The 18395-nt window shown below is 41.7% G+C and overlaps 1 protein-coding gene across 1 annotated transcript; it reads right to left on the reverse strand.

Moving 5' to 3' along the window:
• Positions 1-11051: 11051 nt before the first annotated feature.
• Positions 11052-12900, reverse strand: LOC121175612 (dexamethasone-induced Ras-related protein 1-like). Its single transcript, XM_041029418.1, has 2 exons — positions 12540-12900; positions 11052-12282 (listed from the first exon to the last, which is right to left on the reverse strand). Exons 1-2 carry the CDS (start codon positions 12808-12810, stop codon positions 11753-11755), a joined length of 801 nt encoding a protein of 266 aa, XP_040885352.1. The 5' UTR covers positions 12811-12900; the 3' UTR covers positions 11052-11752.
• Between the last annotated feature and the right edge of the window lie 5495 nt (positions 12901-18395).

Raw genomic sequence — 18395 nt, forward strand, 5'->3', positions numbered from 1 at the left:
CCCTGTCTGTAACACCATCCACCTGCAGGTATTTACTGAGGGAGGCATACCAAACTAAGAGTTACTGATTAAACACAAATGACCATTTAGTTATTGACAACGACACTGGAACATTACAGAATAACAGAAAAACTCCCAGAGCTGGACTAACACAGAGAGACAGACATTTCAAATGATAATTATGATAATAATTAGATTACATTACAGATCTTATTGTATAGATCTGTAACTTCAACATCTTTGTATTTTAAAGCATCTTTTCAGGACTGTGCAACAGAGAGTGGTGGAAAAAGCAAGGGGGATATGTATGTTCCAGAATGTCCCAGAATGCACTTGCAGCATGCTCTAATGCACACCCTGAATAACAGGCACAAAGAGACAAACATTAAAGAGACAGTCAGGGTCCATAATAACTTAATGGAGGTCCACCGACCTATGTTATTATGTATGAAACTGCCAATCAGATTACTTATTAATCAAAGGTGCTGGAATGCCGTTCTGGATCGTTCCAACCCGCTTTTACCCCTGAGTATAAGGAGAGAGTAGCATAAAATTACCTATTCAAATAAACTGCCAGTACCTCACAGTTATAATTACCAAGTATAGAAGTGTGCTTTTTTATAATCATGTTGAATTTAAGATTCAGATTCAGATTCAGATTCAATACTTTACTGCCACATGACTAAGTCATTAGGGATTGGTTTAGTGAGATCAGTGCAATTACAAAAAACACTTGTGCAGTCATAAATAATAAATACACTCACACACCCACTAGTAATAGTAGCAGCATAAGTAACAATAAAACAAAAATATCTATAAAACCTAATATAAGAAGTGCAAATTTAGAAGTATTATAAAATTAATAAAATATTTTAAAAAAACCTAACATACTAAAATAATAATACCAGTCCACAATAAAATGATAAAATATAAAATACAAAAATAATAAAAATGCACTAAAGTGCAAGTTCTTAGGTGTTAAGAATTTTATTTCCTATATACGCAGTTATGTACGTCTAAGTGTCATTATAGATGACTAACATCTCAGAAACCACAAACCACAAATTCCTTTATTCTACTCAAGCTCATCACTATGTAACAGCATTTGTTCAAGACTAATTTTTCATGGTTGCTGGAGCTCACATGCTTCGCTTAGCGCGCACACAATTGACAAATTATACTCACACATGGTAAATGACGCAAGATGAAAGTTCAAAGCACGAAGAATGATCAACTTAGCTTTGAGGCTAAACAAACGGAAGACAGTGGAAAAAAATAATGGCCCTATGAATCCCTCTGCATGTCTTAATTCAGACTGAAATCCTGCCCTGACCCAGACAGAAGGAACCTAAACGCAGGAGTGACCTCAGAGGTGTGCAACAGGTGACCTATTTTAGCTCAAAGCTAATCCACCACAGAACTGATTGTTTTCAGCACACTAGCAAAGAGGTGCTAGCTGCTGTATCCTATATAACTACCACTGCTTTAAAGGAATACACCGTGTTTGCGGAGGTTGTTGATCACCTGCTGTTAATCATGTAAGTCCATTGTGTTGGTCTGTTTCCTTACCAGGTGTCAACCAGACCATGATTAGGTGTTCTGAACCCGTCAGTGTGACCCTATGTTCAGAGGAGCAGGGTTAAAAAGTATTGTGATTAGTGATAAGTAATGGACGCACACTACAAACAGCTCTAGTGGGTCATCAGCTCTATTATACTATGCACACATTCTAACATATTGCATTATATACTATTTATTCTAAGTGATATGATGTTAGGCGGGGAGGTGAATGAGGCTAGGTGGTAATACAAGATATATACTGTATATATACACATAAATACACACACACACACACACACACACACACACACACACATTTATATACATTCCCTTTTATGTGAAAAAGTAAAATTGAGGAGGGAAAAAATAAAACAATAATAAGTAATGAAATCAAAGAATTGATAAGTGGCTGAAATAACTGACATGATAATTTAACAAGTGTTTTTATGTGTAGGTGGGGAGTGTCTAAAGAGTCTCCCATGGACAATGACAGCTAATCCAAGCATCATGCAGGCACACCCCAAAGCAACATACATCGCAGCGGCGCAACAGGGTCCCGCTGGGGTCCCGCTGAGGTGTAGGGCCCATCAACCAGCCTAATGTTTTCTAATTGTTTTAACAGGGTTAAGAGGTGGAACCAGCCTAATGCATTTTCAATGAAATCAATTTAACCAAACAACCAAAGTAAACTATGATTTAGATGAATACAAAATGATTTTGAGATCCCAAACGTTTGGATTTTGATGTTTTCAGGGGGTTCTGGGTGCCAGTTAAGGGATCTGATCTAAACCTGGTTTTCTCTATGTACAGTAGGAAAAGGTCAGCCCTCAAAACTGAGCAGAGACGGATGTTATAAACAACGTGAGAGAAGTTCATAGGATCTAAGTTTACCAAAGGGCCAGTTCTCCTAACCTAACTGCTGAAGATATTTCTAATCCTGACCTTTTTACAAAATCCACAACAGAGACCCACCAGAGAGTGACTTTTGCGTGTTCCACATCTCTCAGCAGTGTTTAAACACAGCAGACCAGCGGAGATTCATTTCATGTGTACTTCAACTCTTTACCTGGAAAAAAAAAAAAAAGCTGCCAGATTGAAAAATGCACAGTCAAAGAGTTCAGTCTTAAATGTTTACCAAAAAAAAAGTTTCACACTGGGAATAATTACCTGAGCCACATCATTTACAAATGTTTTCATTTCCGAATCATCACTTTGTCAAAGCCGCAATTTAAGAGATGGAGGACACTCTGTCTCATCGTGGGATAAAGCTTTGATATTGACCTGAAGCTCTATAAAAACAGCCAGCATTAACAGAGCAGCGGAGTGACTAACCACAGCAACATGTGGGACGGGCGGCACATGCACCACAACAAGGCAATTAAGTCCCTCAAACCCTTGAGTCATCACCCACCCTCGGTGCATCACATCCATCACCAGACCTGGCCAGTTTACATGGCTGTAGGACGCCTGTCATATTGTTTCTGTTTGAATGATGTTCTGCGTCAGCAGATCGGCCTCCACCTCTCCACACACACACACAGACACACAAACATGCTCAAACTCACATCATAGGGGCTTTTGATGAAAGCGCCTTATGTCATTGGTAATTGAATCTTCACTCCTGTGTCTTGTCTGCTCCGATCTAAAGCCTTTGGAGGAGCAGATTATCCTCGCACGCAAGACACTCAAATCATCTGTTTGTGATAAAAAAGCTCCTCGTCATACAAGCCCCATTTTTCACGGCCCTGCGGCTCTGTTGCTACCGATCCAAGAGCAACCCGCCATGAAAATCCTGCAGGAGCAGCGGAGAATGCTGAGTTACGTAGGTGAGCAAGTTCTGGGGGAAAAAAAAGAAGATATGTCTGCCTGAAAAAAAACAGCCAGAACCTAAGAGTCCTTACGACACCTGAACAGGTCAAATCATGGCATTGTTTGCATGGTAGCCTGGTGTCAGGTAGGAATAATGTTTTTTTTTGTTTTTTAACTCATACTAATAAATTAGTTATTAATTCTCTTTACTATACTCAAAGCTGCTATAATCAGTGTATAGGTGAGGAATCTAAAGATAATTATCTTTATATCTTTAGTTTTATAATGACTCATGAGCTCGTTGTTTAGCAGCTTCACTGTTTCGGTTCACTCTCATCACTGTCAGAGCCTCATTTTCACATGCAGCAGATGTTTTCAGGAAAACAAAACAAAAAAAGCTACTGCACACCACCTGCTCAGCACCAAACAGCTGACAAATACAGGCAGACACTAAGCTGCTGAACATAGTGCTACATTTAGCATCTAAAGAGACAGATATTTAGATATTTCCCAATCGGCTAGAGACCAAAAGAAAGATGCCAAATTATCCGAAACACGCCTCCAAATCAATGACACGAGGGAATAACAGCATTTCATCTAAGTGGATGGAAAAGATGAAAACTACACCCACTGATGAAGGCCATGTCATAATTTGCATACACATGCAAAGGCTTTTGACATATCCACACAAACATTTCCATATCCATTGTTTTACAGTTTTAATAGTCTTTAAACTTATTTGTAATTTCACAAGTTAGCATTTTTTTGTCGTGAGACTTGCATCTTGAAATCTCTTTTACTTATTGTTTACCCAGCACCTACAGGATGTGTACGTAAGGCTAGAAATTGCAATGCTCTCAGTCTGCACCCAGTAGAGAATCTCCACTCATTGTTTTCCTCGCTTGTCTCTGAAACACATTTCATTAGACCTGATAAGTGGTGCTGAGGACGCTCTTCATGAGACCATGTGACGATGTTAAGTGACACCAGACACAACGTTCTAAGCTCATGCTGGGCAGCATTTTCATACCCAGTCTCAAATCAAAGCAGCCAGCGTGACTCCTACATATCTGCATAATTTAGCCGACAGGTGCTGTCTCAAGACTGGACGAACACAAACAGAACACAAAAGTCATCCAGGCACAGAGACATATAGCATGGACGGACAGCACAGCTGCAGATGGCACCAAAATTAGACTTGTGAGCAATTTTCATGTGTGTGTTTGGGTGTTTGTGTACACGTGTTGGTGTGTGTTTTTGTACCACCGGGCCAAAAACTGTAATAATTGTAATAATTTTATTTTATCTGAACATCACACGTAAATCATCCTGAGTTGTTTTCTTGAAATGATTAATCTTGAGAAATGTACATTTTCTTTTCTTAATTTAAATAAGATATTTATCCTGTTTTCTTTGGATAAAATAATTAACTTGTTATTACTAGAAAATAATTTATTATAGCAATTATTGGCTGTTTCAGGCTTCCGCATAAATGCACTATTTCTGTTTCTGTTTCGAGGTGTTTCCATTTCCTTCTGTGAGAATCAGGAGAATGTGCACACTGCATTGAAGCACTGTTTCTTCTGTAACTGATCGATGACTGATAATTGATCATGCTTTGAACAAAAGCGAAGGCTAGCAAAACAGCGTCTTCTGCACGAGGAACAAGAGTCTGATACCTCAAACTCTGCACACACTGTTACCGTTTAACTCCAGATTACTTCCTGTGGCTCACTTACATCCTAACCAGAGTCAACCTGATCATGTGTTGCTGTAACCTCGAGGCGGATGTGGGTGGCTGCTGCTGGAAGGCGACCAAGCATCCGATCAATCAGAGGCCATGTTTGGTGCGCACGAATCAAAACATCCACAACCACAGGCTCACGTGCAGCAAAATGTAGGTTGACCCTGGTTAGGCTGTAACAGCACCAACACACAGAGTACATACTATGATCGCATGCATGCGATTCCTGCATATGCACATAACAGGATGCCACTAACTTGTGCAGGACACTCTTCCGGTTTAGTGTTTAACCAGAGTGTGAGATTAACAGCAACCATTGACGAAATCCCAGTTTTGGAGGAGCAAGGTTTAATCTGTGTCCTGGGAGCATGCCAGAGGTACTGAGCATGAGAAGAATTTGACGCAAAGTTATGAAACTGTAGAATTAAATCAAGACAAGGACAAAATGTATTTACAAGTCCAAAAACTCATGATCCCAAGGTTGTGCATCCCCTGTCTAAAATTACCTCCACATTTTGGGAACAAATAACAGCTTTCGTAACATCATTCACTGCACAGAATAAAAACACACATTTTAACCATGGGTTTCTGTGTGTTTGAGTGGTAACTTGCCTCTGGGTTTATTCCATTTTTGAAAATGGGAAAGTTTTTTTTTTCCCCACAGTGTTTTGTTGTCATTGTGCCAAAGATGCAAAGTCAAAGGAGACATGGAGAGAGGGTAGCCTAGAAAAAAAAAAGTTGCAAGTTCAGCATCAAAGCTGATCAAAGAGCTGTCTCTGGCAGTGGAAAATAACACCAATGTTTTCTTCTACTGAAGTTAGCACGCTAACCAGCTAGCCCTGGCCTGGCCAGTCTCGTAATACCACTTTATACCTCAAGAGACAATTCTGAGTCAGTTCAGGCTCCATTCTGCCCTCAGTCCAACATAAGAGGATGAAGACGTGGTGCTGCCCAGAGGCCTCTCCACCTGAAGGGCACTCTGCATTGTTGCTTCTGCATGCAGCAGTATGTACAGTATGTTGTTATGTCACTCGGTAATGGCGGCCCGTCCTGTCAGTTTGATCTCAGCATATCTGAGTCTGCTGAAGCACAAATACATTACAGATTAAGGCAGATCCTGCCAGAGACCGAGCTACTCATCATCACTCAGTCAGCTCAATCCGTCAGTCATTCTGTCTGAGAGGTAACAGTCTGATGTAAGAACCTCCATCCACAAGCTTCTCCTGTAAGACTGAAAATTCAGGTCTCTCCTTCCTCTGCTAGCAAATCTACAAACATGTAATATGTAAAGGGGTCAAGATGATTCAATTTTCATTTTTCACAAAAATTCCCAAACCACCTCCACAGTGCATTCATAGCTAATTGTTACATAAGATGGATTATAACACCGAGGGCTCAAAGGTTACTGAACATTTCATTTTTATTAAATTATGACTCAACTGAGAAATTGCTTGTATAGATTTCCAGCTTATTAGAAAATTGAATCTGGATGAGGAGGTTACCAATGAAGACAAAGGAGCAACGTTCCCATCTCAGAGGAAAATACTGGATAGGGATGTGGCTATTTATACAGCAGCAACCTTCAAATAATGAGTGCTGTAATATTACCTCTGCAGCCCTGCCATCCCATAATGTCAAAGAGCAGTGCTTAAAAAAAACAAAAAAGCAAAACAAAACAAAAAAACAGCAAAGGTGAAATCTGACCCCATTTGAAAGCTGCGATCTGAAAATGTCGGGACTTTATCTAGTGCCTGGAAACATTTACAGGAATCGTCACTAAAATTTGTCTCGAATTTCTAGACCTGCCTTTATTATTCTTGGTAAATCTTTCTCATTCCAGTGGATAAACTACCAGTTTGTTTTGTCAACATAAGTGATAAACACTACATGTTGGATGAGCTGCCCTTTTTGTGTGTTACACAATGAAAACAGTTGGCTGAGGTCAGGAGAAGGACACGAATCCAGTCATTTTAGGTCTGTAAGGGGATGAGAGTCCTGGTCTCACACAGTGAGACACACACAGTGCATTAAGTCCTATACAGGATGCACAGTCCTGTTCAGCAAAACTAACAACAACAAACAACAACAAACATAGCCTCTGTTGTGTAACTATAATAACCAATCTAGAGTTAACATTTTATCAGCATTTAAATACATAAAGCATTCATAGTGCACTCTTTACGTTAAGTCCTCTTTTCTCATTTCTTCAGTCTGGAATAACTAGTTAACAACTAAGTAAGTATTAGTGCATGATTCAGGTTTAATGAGTTATCAGGATATCTTAGCTGAGTCATCACCAGAACAGGCCTTTTTACATAAGTCCATGTTCCAGTTTCGCTGAGGTTCCACTTCTTCCTCAAAAAAGAAAAAAAGAAGTTATCCAGATAATATAGTACAACTGCTTCTTAGAAAAGACCCGAGGTCTAAATCCACAGTGCTCAGCAACTCTCGGCAGAAAATGCACTTAATTTTGTTGCATAAATAAGCAGTATCCAACGGCGTGTTCTTGGAAAGTGATTCATACTTGCAGGAGGAGGACAAAATCAGAAGAAACAGATTCAAATTTCCAAAAACAGAAGAGTGGCTGGATGGATCAAAACTACAGCCTGGTGAAGCCTGGGGACAGCAGAGAACAACCTGTGACTCGGCGAGGGTCTCTGTTCAGGAGCCACAAATGATGCAGCCGCGATGACGGACAATGCGGAGTGCAAGGAAAACAGATCTTGAAGTACAGGGCATTAAGTAACACCACTTCAAAACCAGACCAAATCAAAATACAGGACAAATGGTGAAATGTCAATGAAAACAGACATGCATGAAGTCCACTTGGTTGGTCGTTGGAGAGTAAGAACACTTAAAGTTAAATAATCACAAAATATGCTCTGGGATGATGGATCTGAGAGATTACTCTCCTCAGACTGACTGGATCTGCTTTCATCTCTCCCAGAATAACTGCGACAGCATCCCTGCATGTTTAAGGCCATGTCTGCTCCCTGGCTAACTTCCTGATGTTCCCAACCTTGCTGTAACACACTTAAGGTCAGTTATGACATTGCATAAGCAGGATCCTACGGACCTTCACTGTGTCATTAGTCACCAATATGCCGATTACATCTTCATTCTCTCACCATGTGTGACTTTAATGACGTATGTCAGGCTGATCACCGTCATTTGATTAAATGGGACGCAGACCGGAATATTTCATGATCGCACTCGCTTTTGCTCTGACATTTCATTTCTAAGAAGCACAGGTCAGCTAAGTTTGAGCAGTGAAACTCAAAGTGTCCTTTCATTTCCTGGTACACACACACACACCCACACAGATTCAGCACAGGCCTTTTGGGCATCTTCAGTAAGCTTTAATGCATTATTATGACCAGTGGAAACCTAGTGCGTTCACTATGTTCATATGTTTAGTATGATATCAGGTAAAATATTTATTATTATTATTATTATTATTATTAGGTTAAATTAAGTTTATTTATGGCATAAAATAAACTTAACCTCCACCTCCTTGTCCTCAATTTGCTTATCTGTTTCTGCCTCAGTACACAAAAACTTTTGTCCTGCTTTCTCCTCAGCCCTTATTTCTTAACCTTGTTTTTACTTGCATGCATGACTTATTTTTGGGTTACATAATTTCTTTTCCTTATCGGCTCTCACAACAATTTGCTTTTGCACTGCTCATTGTTTTTGTCTTCGAGTGCAAGTCGTCAGCGAATTCGAGCTCAGACCTCTGTTTGGTGACCTGGGACAGCAAATGGCTGATGAGTGAGTGAGAACACGCAGATGCAACATGCTAAATTCAGCAGTGGAGGAACTCTTTAGTTTTTACCAAAATAAAAGTAGTAATACCACAGTGTAGGTGTTTTCTCCTAAGCTGGTGGATTAGACCTCCTGTTAGGACTGTGTGGGTGTGCACTCTCCTGTTAATTTTGTTGCAGGACGTACACTGAGTTTGGTGACCTCACATAAAACCCAGCACAGCTCTAACATAAGTCAGCCTAATGACCCACATTACTGAAAACACCTGTGTGGGTGTGCCGAGCCTGTAATCTATTACTGTGCTTCTATTCTGTACATTTATTCAAAATATACACACAGTTTGGTTTTGCAGTTAGTATAGAAGACATCTATGTACTTTACCATTTTGTAATAGGAGAAAATGATGTGCACACACTTATGCCAAATAAAAGCCTTGGGAATATCGACTTCATTTTGATTGGGCACAAAGACAAAGATACACAATACACACATTTAATTACAACAATAAGCAGCACATGCTGTGTGATAGCCGACGTTTTTTTTAGTTTTTTTTTTCTGAGGATTTAAAAACAAAAATCCCAAAACTGGAACACAGTCAAATGCACAAGCCCCATGAACCACTGGGGGCAATAGCGGCTGCTGGAGTGAGCTTGGCCACTTAAGCTGCGAACATCATCTCTAATCACTGGATCTACTGAACTGTAATTTAAGAAGGAGTAATTGTTGGTTCAGTAGAGTATGTGTGGTTAAGCCGGGCTTTCTGGCCTCTGTGTGGTGAAAACAGTGGATGTCGCAGAGTTCTTGGTGGGTGGGCTGTAATGTGTGTATTCATCCTGCATCTGCGCCGAAGATGTATTGAAATCAGATCACGATATTATATTTGATTTGATGAGACATTCCGAAGAAAAATTCCTGGTCTAACTCATACTCATCCCCTCATTGTTCTGCTGTGTGGTACATTCTGTACTTATTTACACTGTGACACCGGCCTTCCTCTCTCCCCCCCGCTGACGCTGGTACAAATGTTGACGCTTTTGCCATATGGGATGGCGATGGTGAGAAAGAAAAATGCGTGCTCTGACTGGTTCACAGTGATTAGCAGCATGTTAAAGTGGTACATCGTGATCTTATTAAAGCGTTTTTGTGCTTCGTTTACGAGTCAGGCTGACGTTCTTACTCAGATCAGAGATCTACACATGCATTTCATTATGCTGCTTCAGCTGACAGAGATAGCAGTGCATACTAATAAACATCATAATTATGTATTTTTATAATAAATGCAGCCAGGAGTGGAGCACATAGTGTTATTGATTAGTAGGAGGGCAGTGTTACAGTACTGCTGAGTGTCCCTGACTCTTTACTCAATCTCTATCTCACAGACATACAAGATAATGCAGGATGTTCCCTCTTTCTGTCTGTACATGAAATGACAGGATACAGTATACAGCATTACTGCTGACAGTCAGGAGCTGGCACATCACAGACAGAGAGAGAGAGAGAGAGGGAGAGAGAGAGAGAAAGTACTGGACGCTGTGTTTGGTTCGTCTCAGGGTGAAAGGTCAAACTTCAAAAAGCAGGTGCAAAATAATGTAGAATTAGCAACAGTGATGAGAACAGACTGTGTGTTTTTAGAGCTGCAGGGTGAAATGATCCTGCTGTGCGGGGTTGTTTTGTTATTAAAATGCATGAGCGGACTCCTGGATAGAAATTATTATTTTGCTGTTGAAGGCTATTAATCTGCCAGTTTATGCTACGAAGGTCCACTGGGTTTTCGTGTTTCTTTTATTGTCATTGTGAGATGTGTGTGCATATGTGCACATGAACAGACACACAACACGTATTCACAATTTGCAGCCCAGTTTTTGTTCAGACACATCTGTGCTGGAGACGTCTGTCGCTGTTGCAGGCTGAAAGATTTTCCGATCACAATAGGGGCCTTGTTCTGCAAGACGGCTGCAAAATTCAGATAGTTGCATCAATTTTTACAACACGTCTTTGTGTTTCAGTCCCTGGGAATGCTCATATTTATGAAGCAAAAGCTTGTAGATGCTTTAGATTGTCCGTATAATTTGACTCAGGCATGCACAGTGCACAGTGCACAGTGAATTTCAGGGGTTAAAGCTTGGATGCAGTGTCTGAGTCTTCACTGCATGGATACAAGTGAAGTGACTGGCAGGTGTGGGTGTGGGCTGTGAGAGAGCAACAGTGCAGAATGAACTTGAAATGAGAGGCCGTGCAACATAACTTTTAGTTTATGTTTTTTTATTATTATATTTCAAGATTTTCTTTGCAAAAATCGACATTGACAATAAATATACATTCACAATAAAAAATAGTTCAAATTGCAATGAAACATTCAAGTGTACTTAGCCATTATAAAATCTATGATAAGATGTAAACAAATTATTCCCCCCCCCTTCCAAGCACGGAACCTCCTGAGCCAAGAGTCTCTTCTTCTCTCTCCTCCTGCATCTGTAAAAGGCATGACGTCAACAAAACACATTTTACGCATCGACGCGCGAGTCTCACAAGTTATGAAGCCACGTCACATATTGGGCTCTGACGGACAGAACAAGCAAACATTCTTGGATGTCTCGTGGGCAGTGTTTTCTCTTTTGTTTTTTTTTTTGTGTGTTTTTTTTTTTCTTGTAGTGGTTTGTAGCGGACTCGCGTGTCCGCTCAGTGTCCTTGGAAACGGCGCTGCGCCAGAGCGCGCGCGCGCACGCGACGGCGGCCGCCACGGCGTCTCCACACCTCCTCCCGTGTCAGTTTGAGCGCAGCCGGCCGCACAGGTCGCTTCTCAAGCTGACGCACCAGGCTCTTTCTTCTTTCAAAGATTTGTGCGTTAAAAAGAGTTTGCACCTCGCGCTCTGCTTAACTGATCACGCACCTTTCCTTGTCTTTGCCCTGGCTGCCTCCAATCGCCTTCTCTTTAATGTACATGAGGTCGCTGTGCACGCTGGGTCTCCGGGCGCACGGAGTGACCACGCCGTACGCTTCCCCAATGTCCTTCAGCTTCTTGTTTTTCAGAGACTTTCTGTGCAGCATGTCGCAGTACTGCACGGACACCTTCCGGTGAAGGTCGGGGCTCATTTCGTGAGGTAGTTTGGCCAAGGTAAACAGAGTCTGAAACATCTTATCCACGTTCTCGTTGCGCTTGGCGGAGATTTCGAAGTACGCGCACTTCTCGTCTCCGGCCACCAGCTGCTCGATCTCCTCCTGCTGTACCTCCCGGTAAAACTCTCTGTCGCCCTTGTTGCCGCAGATGACCAGAGGCACGTCGATGTTCTCTTTGATCTTGTTTTTCAGGCACGACTTGGTCTCGTAGATCTGCCGCTTGAGCCGCTGCACCTCCTGGAAGGAGTCGCGGTTGTCCAGGCTGAAGACGAGGATGAACACGTCACCTTGAAAAGAAAGAAGAAAGTTTTGGTTAACTTGTTTTGCCTTTAATGTGTGTTAAGTGTTAAAAACGCACAATGAGTCTTTCCTAGCCCCTTCAGTATGATAAGCACCCGTGCATCTTGCAGCCATGCGCTCGAGGCGCACGGTGCGCACAGTGACGGCACGTTTGCAGAATTTAAAATGCACATAACGCACAATCACATTCTGAGTGAACTGCCCTATCCTGCACAAACGGGATGATACAGATGTGGATAAGTACCTGTCAGTATGGATAGTCTCCTCATGGCGGGGAAAGGGTGGTTCCCTGATGTGTCCAGTATGTCTAGCTGGTAAACGTCTCCCTTGATGCTGTACAGTTTCCTGTGAAAGTCCTCGATGGTCGGCGTGTACTGCTCGTCGAACCTCCCGTTCAGGAACCGGGACACGATGGCAGTTTTCCCCACTTTCGTGGAGCCCAAAATCACCATCCTGTAGCAGTTCTTCGCCGGGATGTCAAAATCGCTCTCGGAGGGCGACATTTTCTTAATCATGGTTAAACCCGGGTGCGTGAAGTGCTTTCCCTTGGATACGTGTCTGCGTAAAAGGCAGTTGAGCAGGTGTGATGCTCTCTACTGATCTGCTGAGCGTTTCTGTCTGAGTCGCGGGCTGGAGTCCTGTACTTAAGCGCACGGCGGACTCCTCCTCCCGTACGCGTCACACCAAAGTGAAGAGGTACTCAGTGCTGCACTGAGCGCCGGGAAAAAGCGGACCAAACTCCCACTGGTGCGTCAGAAGTCAAGACGGCAGCGCCGGGAAACAGTGACAAACATAGCCCCCCTCAAAAAAACAGTACATTGTATACCATGAACACGATGGGACAGGACAACTGACGCTGTGCGTAACAGCAAAATAATAACTTCCACGGAAAATAGCCATGTTAATATTTGACTGCTCTTCCGGAATTAAACCCGGCTTGGTACACTCTGTTTAAAATGAGGGTGGACCTTGGACATTTTCCCACAACATCACACCTGCACAGATGTAAGAACAGATGACAGCGGAAATATGTTGCTAAACGGCTGCATGCGTCCTAACAAATCCTGGATCATACACTGGACTTTTAAAAGTTCGATTCTTTTTAGTTTTAGACTGAAATAAGCTGCACTGTATTCAGATTTTTACCGAAGAAAAAATATATATATTCATAATAATACACTAATACCTCTTAGTCCTTCAAGATTCTGCAGCAATTGTTTATCCATCAGTATCAGTACAAAGTGTCATTCATTAATTTAGTCATTCACATCTTCAGTATCTGCTGCAGCTGCTTCTTCATGACACCAGGTAGAAGGAGCCTGCAGCAGCTGTCACTGTAAGGGCTGAGGATTGGAGATGCTGCAGTTAGCAGTGTGGTCAAAAGGGGGCAGTCAAGGTACAAATTTATCCAGACGAATGGCACGACTTACCCGAGTGTGCATACAAGTGTGTGTGTGTGTGTGTGTGTGTGTGTGTGTGTGTGTGTGTGTGTGTGTGTGTGTGTGTGTGTGAGAGAGAGAGAGAGAGAGAGAGAAAGAGAGTGTGAGCATATAAGCAGTCTCCATCTGTTTGTTCAGTCGACTGCCTTCAAGAGATTTTTTTAATCACAGCTGGCAAATGCAAAAATACATGAATGTCAACTGCCACGGTTACTCATCTGTAATGAACAACAACAGTCTTTTCAGTAAAGCTTCATAAAATCGATTGGAGTTTGTGTAAACTGGAGTGGAGGAGGCAGTTACTGGGTTAAACTGGAGGGAGGGGAACAGTCCATTCAAACTTGTTGATTCAAAAACGAGTGTTTGCTGTTTTAACGTGGTTCATTCACTCAGGTGTGAGGAATGATTTACTAACTCAGCCACACTGAACAAGGCAAATATGAGAACTCTGATGCAGTTTAATAGGGGTAGCAGTGTGACCTGAACCAGCTCAGGATTTATGGACACAATGAGGCTGATGCTGACAACTTACTACACACACACACACACACACACACACACACACACACTCGTGTGTGTGTGTAAGTCCAGGCTGTGTTACAGCCTGGACTTACACTATTATTGTATTCTGCCATTTCATGATGTGTACACTGACACGACATGTACACCAAAGTGAGATTAGTGTGTTGGCCAGGTATGTTTGGTCTGAACTCAGATTTTCTGGTATCACAAAGGTGGCTCACTAACTAGGGTAGATCACCATGGTAACCTGTGTTGCGCAGCCTCAAAGGATCTGATCGAAACCTGTCTAAAGCCCGGTTACTGCATTTAGGTTTAGTCATTTGGCAGACTAAAGCTTCAGTACAGTAAGAGACCTTGAAGTAGGTAATATGTACTAAATCTGATCAGTAAGACAGAGTGCTGGGAGATCAGGGAAAGGTGTGCAGCAAAAGTGCACAGTAAGTGCTAGTGAGGCATGTTAGTGTGTGTCAGAGCGAACTGACCAATCAGTGTACCAATGACTGAGTCATCTTTTCCACAGGATCTTCACAGGTACAAAAGAACTTAATGTCTAATAAAATGACAAGGGCACCTTCTCTTCCAAAATATCAAACAAACTTCTATCACACAAACAGACTAATGACAAATCATTATCACTGCACGAGTTTCTTTCATTCCAGACCAGACTCTTGACTTTTTAGATACTTTCATATTGTAATTCAATCACTGTAGCTCAGGAGAACACAAAACAACTTAGCAAGCACCATATTTCAAAAACCTTCTTCAGTCAAACAGACCTTGTCACGCATGAAATGTTTTTTCCCCACACGCCCGGACCTCAGTCAAACGCTAACCAAACTATCAGTGATGGCAAAGCATGAATGAAGCAGCTGATCAGCCAGACAACTTCAGAGCTCTGTCTGAAGTAACACGCTGCACAACCAGTGACAGCACCTTCAGCGGGAAAGGTGGCAAATGATTTGCTTGGATTCTGAAACATACGGTGGTGGAATGTAACTGAGAACATTTACTTCAACACTAAACTTAACAATTTTTAGGTACTTCTACTTGAGATGGATGGATTAGGAGATTACGTATCTGTGCCCAGAGGCAGGTCGTCCCCTAATCCGTCCTCTCCCCACCCCTCCTTGAATGCTTGATTTTACTTGTAATGGAGTGTTCTCATTGCATGATATTAGATTTTTACTCAAGCAAATAATCTGAATTTCCTGAAGAGTAAAGTAAGCTACTGCACAGCTACAAACAAGTTATCATTAATAAGTTTTTTTTTGTGCCATTTATAACCACAGAACCTTCGACATAAGGGCAAATTAATTCCTGCAAAGTTGATGAGCTTCTAACTGTAAGATTACATTTTAAACATTGTCCAAAAAATAGCTTGTGAAACCATCTGTGAGCAAAGTGACTCACTGGGCCGCGTGATCCTAAATAAACCAAGCCTGTAAGCAGATAAATGCTTCCCACTCCTTTTCTCACCAAAGAAAACTACCCCTGCTCTGTGTGACTGGCCCCAGAGCCTTTAAACTCTGGGATAATCAGTGAGAGAATTGTCCATGTTAGCATTAGGTCAGGTTAACAAACTACAGACTGTTCGTCACAGGGTCAGCGAACACTGCTGTTCAACCGGCTCAAAGTAATGTTATTGTGTTTTTTTTTTCCTCAGGCATCCCACTCAGATAAATAAGATCTCCACTGGGTGTTGGAGAACAGGAGCCACACTAATCTTCTACGCCCCATGACCTGCCCACCTGTGTGAATATGTTGTTCTTCTGCTGAGTCATGACAAAGTGTCTTTCAAGTATGTGTGTGTCTTGGGGCAGCACACAGGAATAATGTGCTCTTGTGTGTGTATGTGTGAGAATATCTACTTTCACCAGTGTGTTATCCAATGTGTCTAAAACATAACACGACAACACAAAATGCCTGAGGGACTTTTTACAGAAATAAAACACTGATGTCTAGAATGGACCAAACCATCTGGACAGTTTCCCACTGCCATCATTCAGCACTCCCTCCTTCGTTCCATCACAGCTACATCAAAAAAAAAAAATTAAAACAGGGCTTCAGCAGCAGTAATGACGAAGATGTGTCGCACGTGAAAACAGCAGTCGCTGGCTGACAGATAATGACACGGCGAGGAAGGACCCGTGTACTGTAGCATAGCGGTGGAACAGGAAACACAGAGGCGAGTGGAAAAACAAATGGTGCTGACAGTGAGCAAATACGATTTGTGGCAGGCAGCTCAATAAAAGACAAAGTGAGAGATATAAATGATCAGGTGTGGAGGTTTAGTTTGTGAAGTCAGCAAAAAAAAAAAAAAATGTCAGCAAATGTTACACACACAATGTTGACTGCCTTTACACCTGCTTTTAATCTGCCTCCCCGATGACGGGCGTGTAATCAGAGAGAGCAAAAATGCTTTAAATCCACATCATAATGCACCTGAAGTGGTCATTCAGACTCATTAAAGGTCACAGTCCATCTCTACATGGTCATAGTCACATCTGCCCACATTACAACAAATACTGGTCTAATGTGCTTAATATATACACACACAATTTAATGGAAATGTGCTTTGGTACACAGATACAGCCTGGAAGCACATGCATGATACATTAAGCAGTTTAGAACCTTTACGTTTCCAATGTTAGAGTAAATGAGCAGCTTATTTTAATGAACACCATTTCCCACAAGGCCTAAACCACTGACAGTTAATAACTAAAGATGTGAGTCCGTTGGTGAGTTGAGTGTTTGTGGTTACTTGTCTGTATAAACAGCAGGACAGGGGGAACTGAACTGTGCAGATGTCGTCCAGACCAGAGAATGACTTGTCTGCGAATGTTATCGGATGAGGTCGAAACCAAGTTACAGTGATGTCAATGCACGTCCTGCCAGATTGATATATTTTCATCAGAGCTGTAATTGTTGTTCAGCTTTGTTAAAATCAAAAGGTCAAGACATCACAAAAGGATGTCCACTGCTACACACTGAGTCAGCCCTTAATAGTTTGTATTTTTAGTCTTAACTCTGTCTAGTTTTAGTCCCACCAGACCCTGTGTTGTCCAAATCGTTTTGTTTTTTTTTTCATGTTGTTTTTCTTCTTTTTTCTAAACTGGAAAGCGCTCGTGCCTTCCATGTGTCTCTCTGCTATATTATTACATGCAGCATTCATGTATGTACAAGTCTGTGGTTTTAGGTTTGGTCACACAAGCGCACGCAGGCTTTGAGTGGGAGGTGAGAGGGTAGTGACACGAAATTCATCACGTATTCTCAGCTGCTCATGTAAATGCTGCAGAGAGGTCTTCTAGTACTATTCAGCTGTTTGTCTCTGAAATCAATCAGGTAGGAGAAGTGTTTCAGTGCCGTCTGCCTTGGTCTCGTTTCTGATGCAAATAACTGCTCGATGCGAGAGAAAGAAGAAAGGAGTTTTCGAGACCACTCACTGGAATTGCTGCTCTTCTTGCTCGGTCGGGCCTCATTTTACATGATCAGTGTGAAGACAGCTAAGTCGATGAAAAATAGACTTATAAAATGCCACATTCACACTGAGGCAAAACATTCTCCATGGTACATTTATTGTCTTTAGAATGTAGGAAATTCAGTCTTTTTGCTTGTAATATTGCCACGCGAGTGTGACATTAGTTTTTCAGTTATTTTTATATTTCTCTTGTCACATTTTAATAAATTTCAAAGTGAAACTTAATGAAACTGCCTCAGATTGAGAAAGAACACTCACTGTGATGCAGAAGAGAAATACGCATTTCCATAATTTAATTTCTTTGCTGGTTTCCTGCATTCTGGTGAGACTGTGCCCACAGCGTTTGGCAGTGACCTCTTAAAACCACAGACAAACCGTAACAACAGAAATCGTTGCGTAAGGTCTGATGCATTTTTCTCTTATTTTACCAAGCCCTTCTTTCATAAGGCACAATCACATTAGCCTTCTGTTCAACAAAACTGCCCTGCACTCAACCAAGAAAAAGGATGTGATGTCACAGTTTCGATGTGGATAATAAGCAAATATTGAGAAGAACCATCACAAACCGTACAAAGTTAACCGGAGTTAACCGCAGCGCTGAAATGTTAAACATGTTCAACAGCAACAATTATTTAGTCTGTCCACCAGAGTGCTCAAACAA

The sequence above is a fragment of the Toxotes jaculatrix genome, chromosome 21, assembly GCF_017976425.1.
Source record: "Toxotes jaculatrix isolate fToxJac2 chromosome 21, fToxJac2.pri, whole genome shotgun sequence".
Classification (NCBI taxonomy): domain Eukaryota; kingdom Metazoa; phylum Chordata; class Actinopteri; family Toxotidae; genus Toxotes; species Toxotes jaculatrix.

Excerpts from the sequence above, each read along its gene's own strand:
- LOC121175612 (XM_041029418.1), bottom strand. The coding sequence starts at position 12,810 with ATGATTAAGAAAATGTCGCCCTCCGAGAGCGATTTTGACATCCCGGCG. Across the intron at positions 12,283-12,539 it reads GAGACTATCCATACTGACAG|GTGACGTGTTCATCCTCGTC; the intron begins GTACTTATCCAC and ends TTTCTTTTCAAG.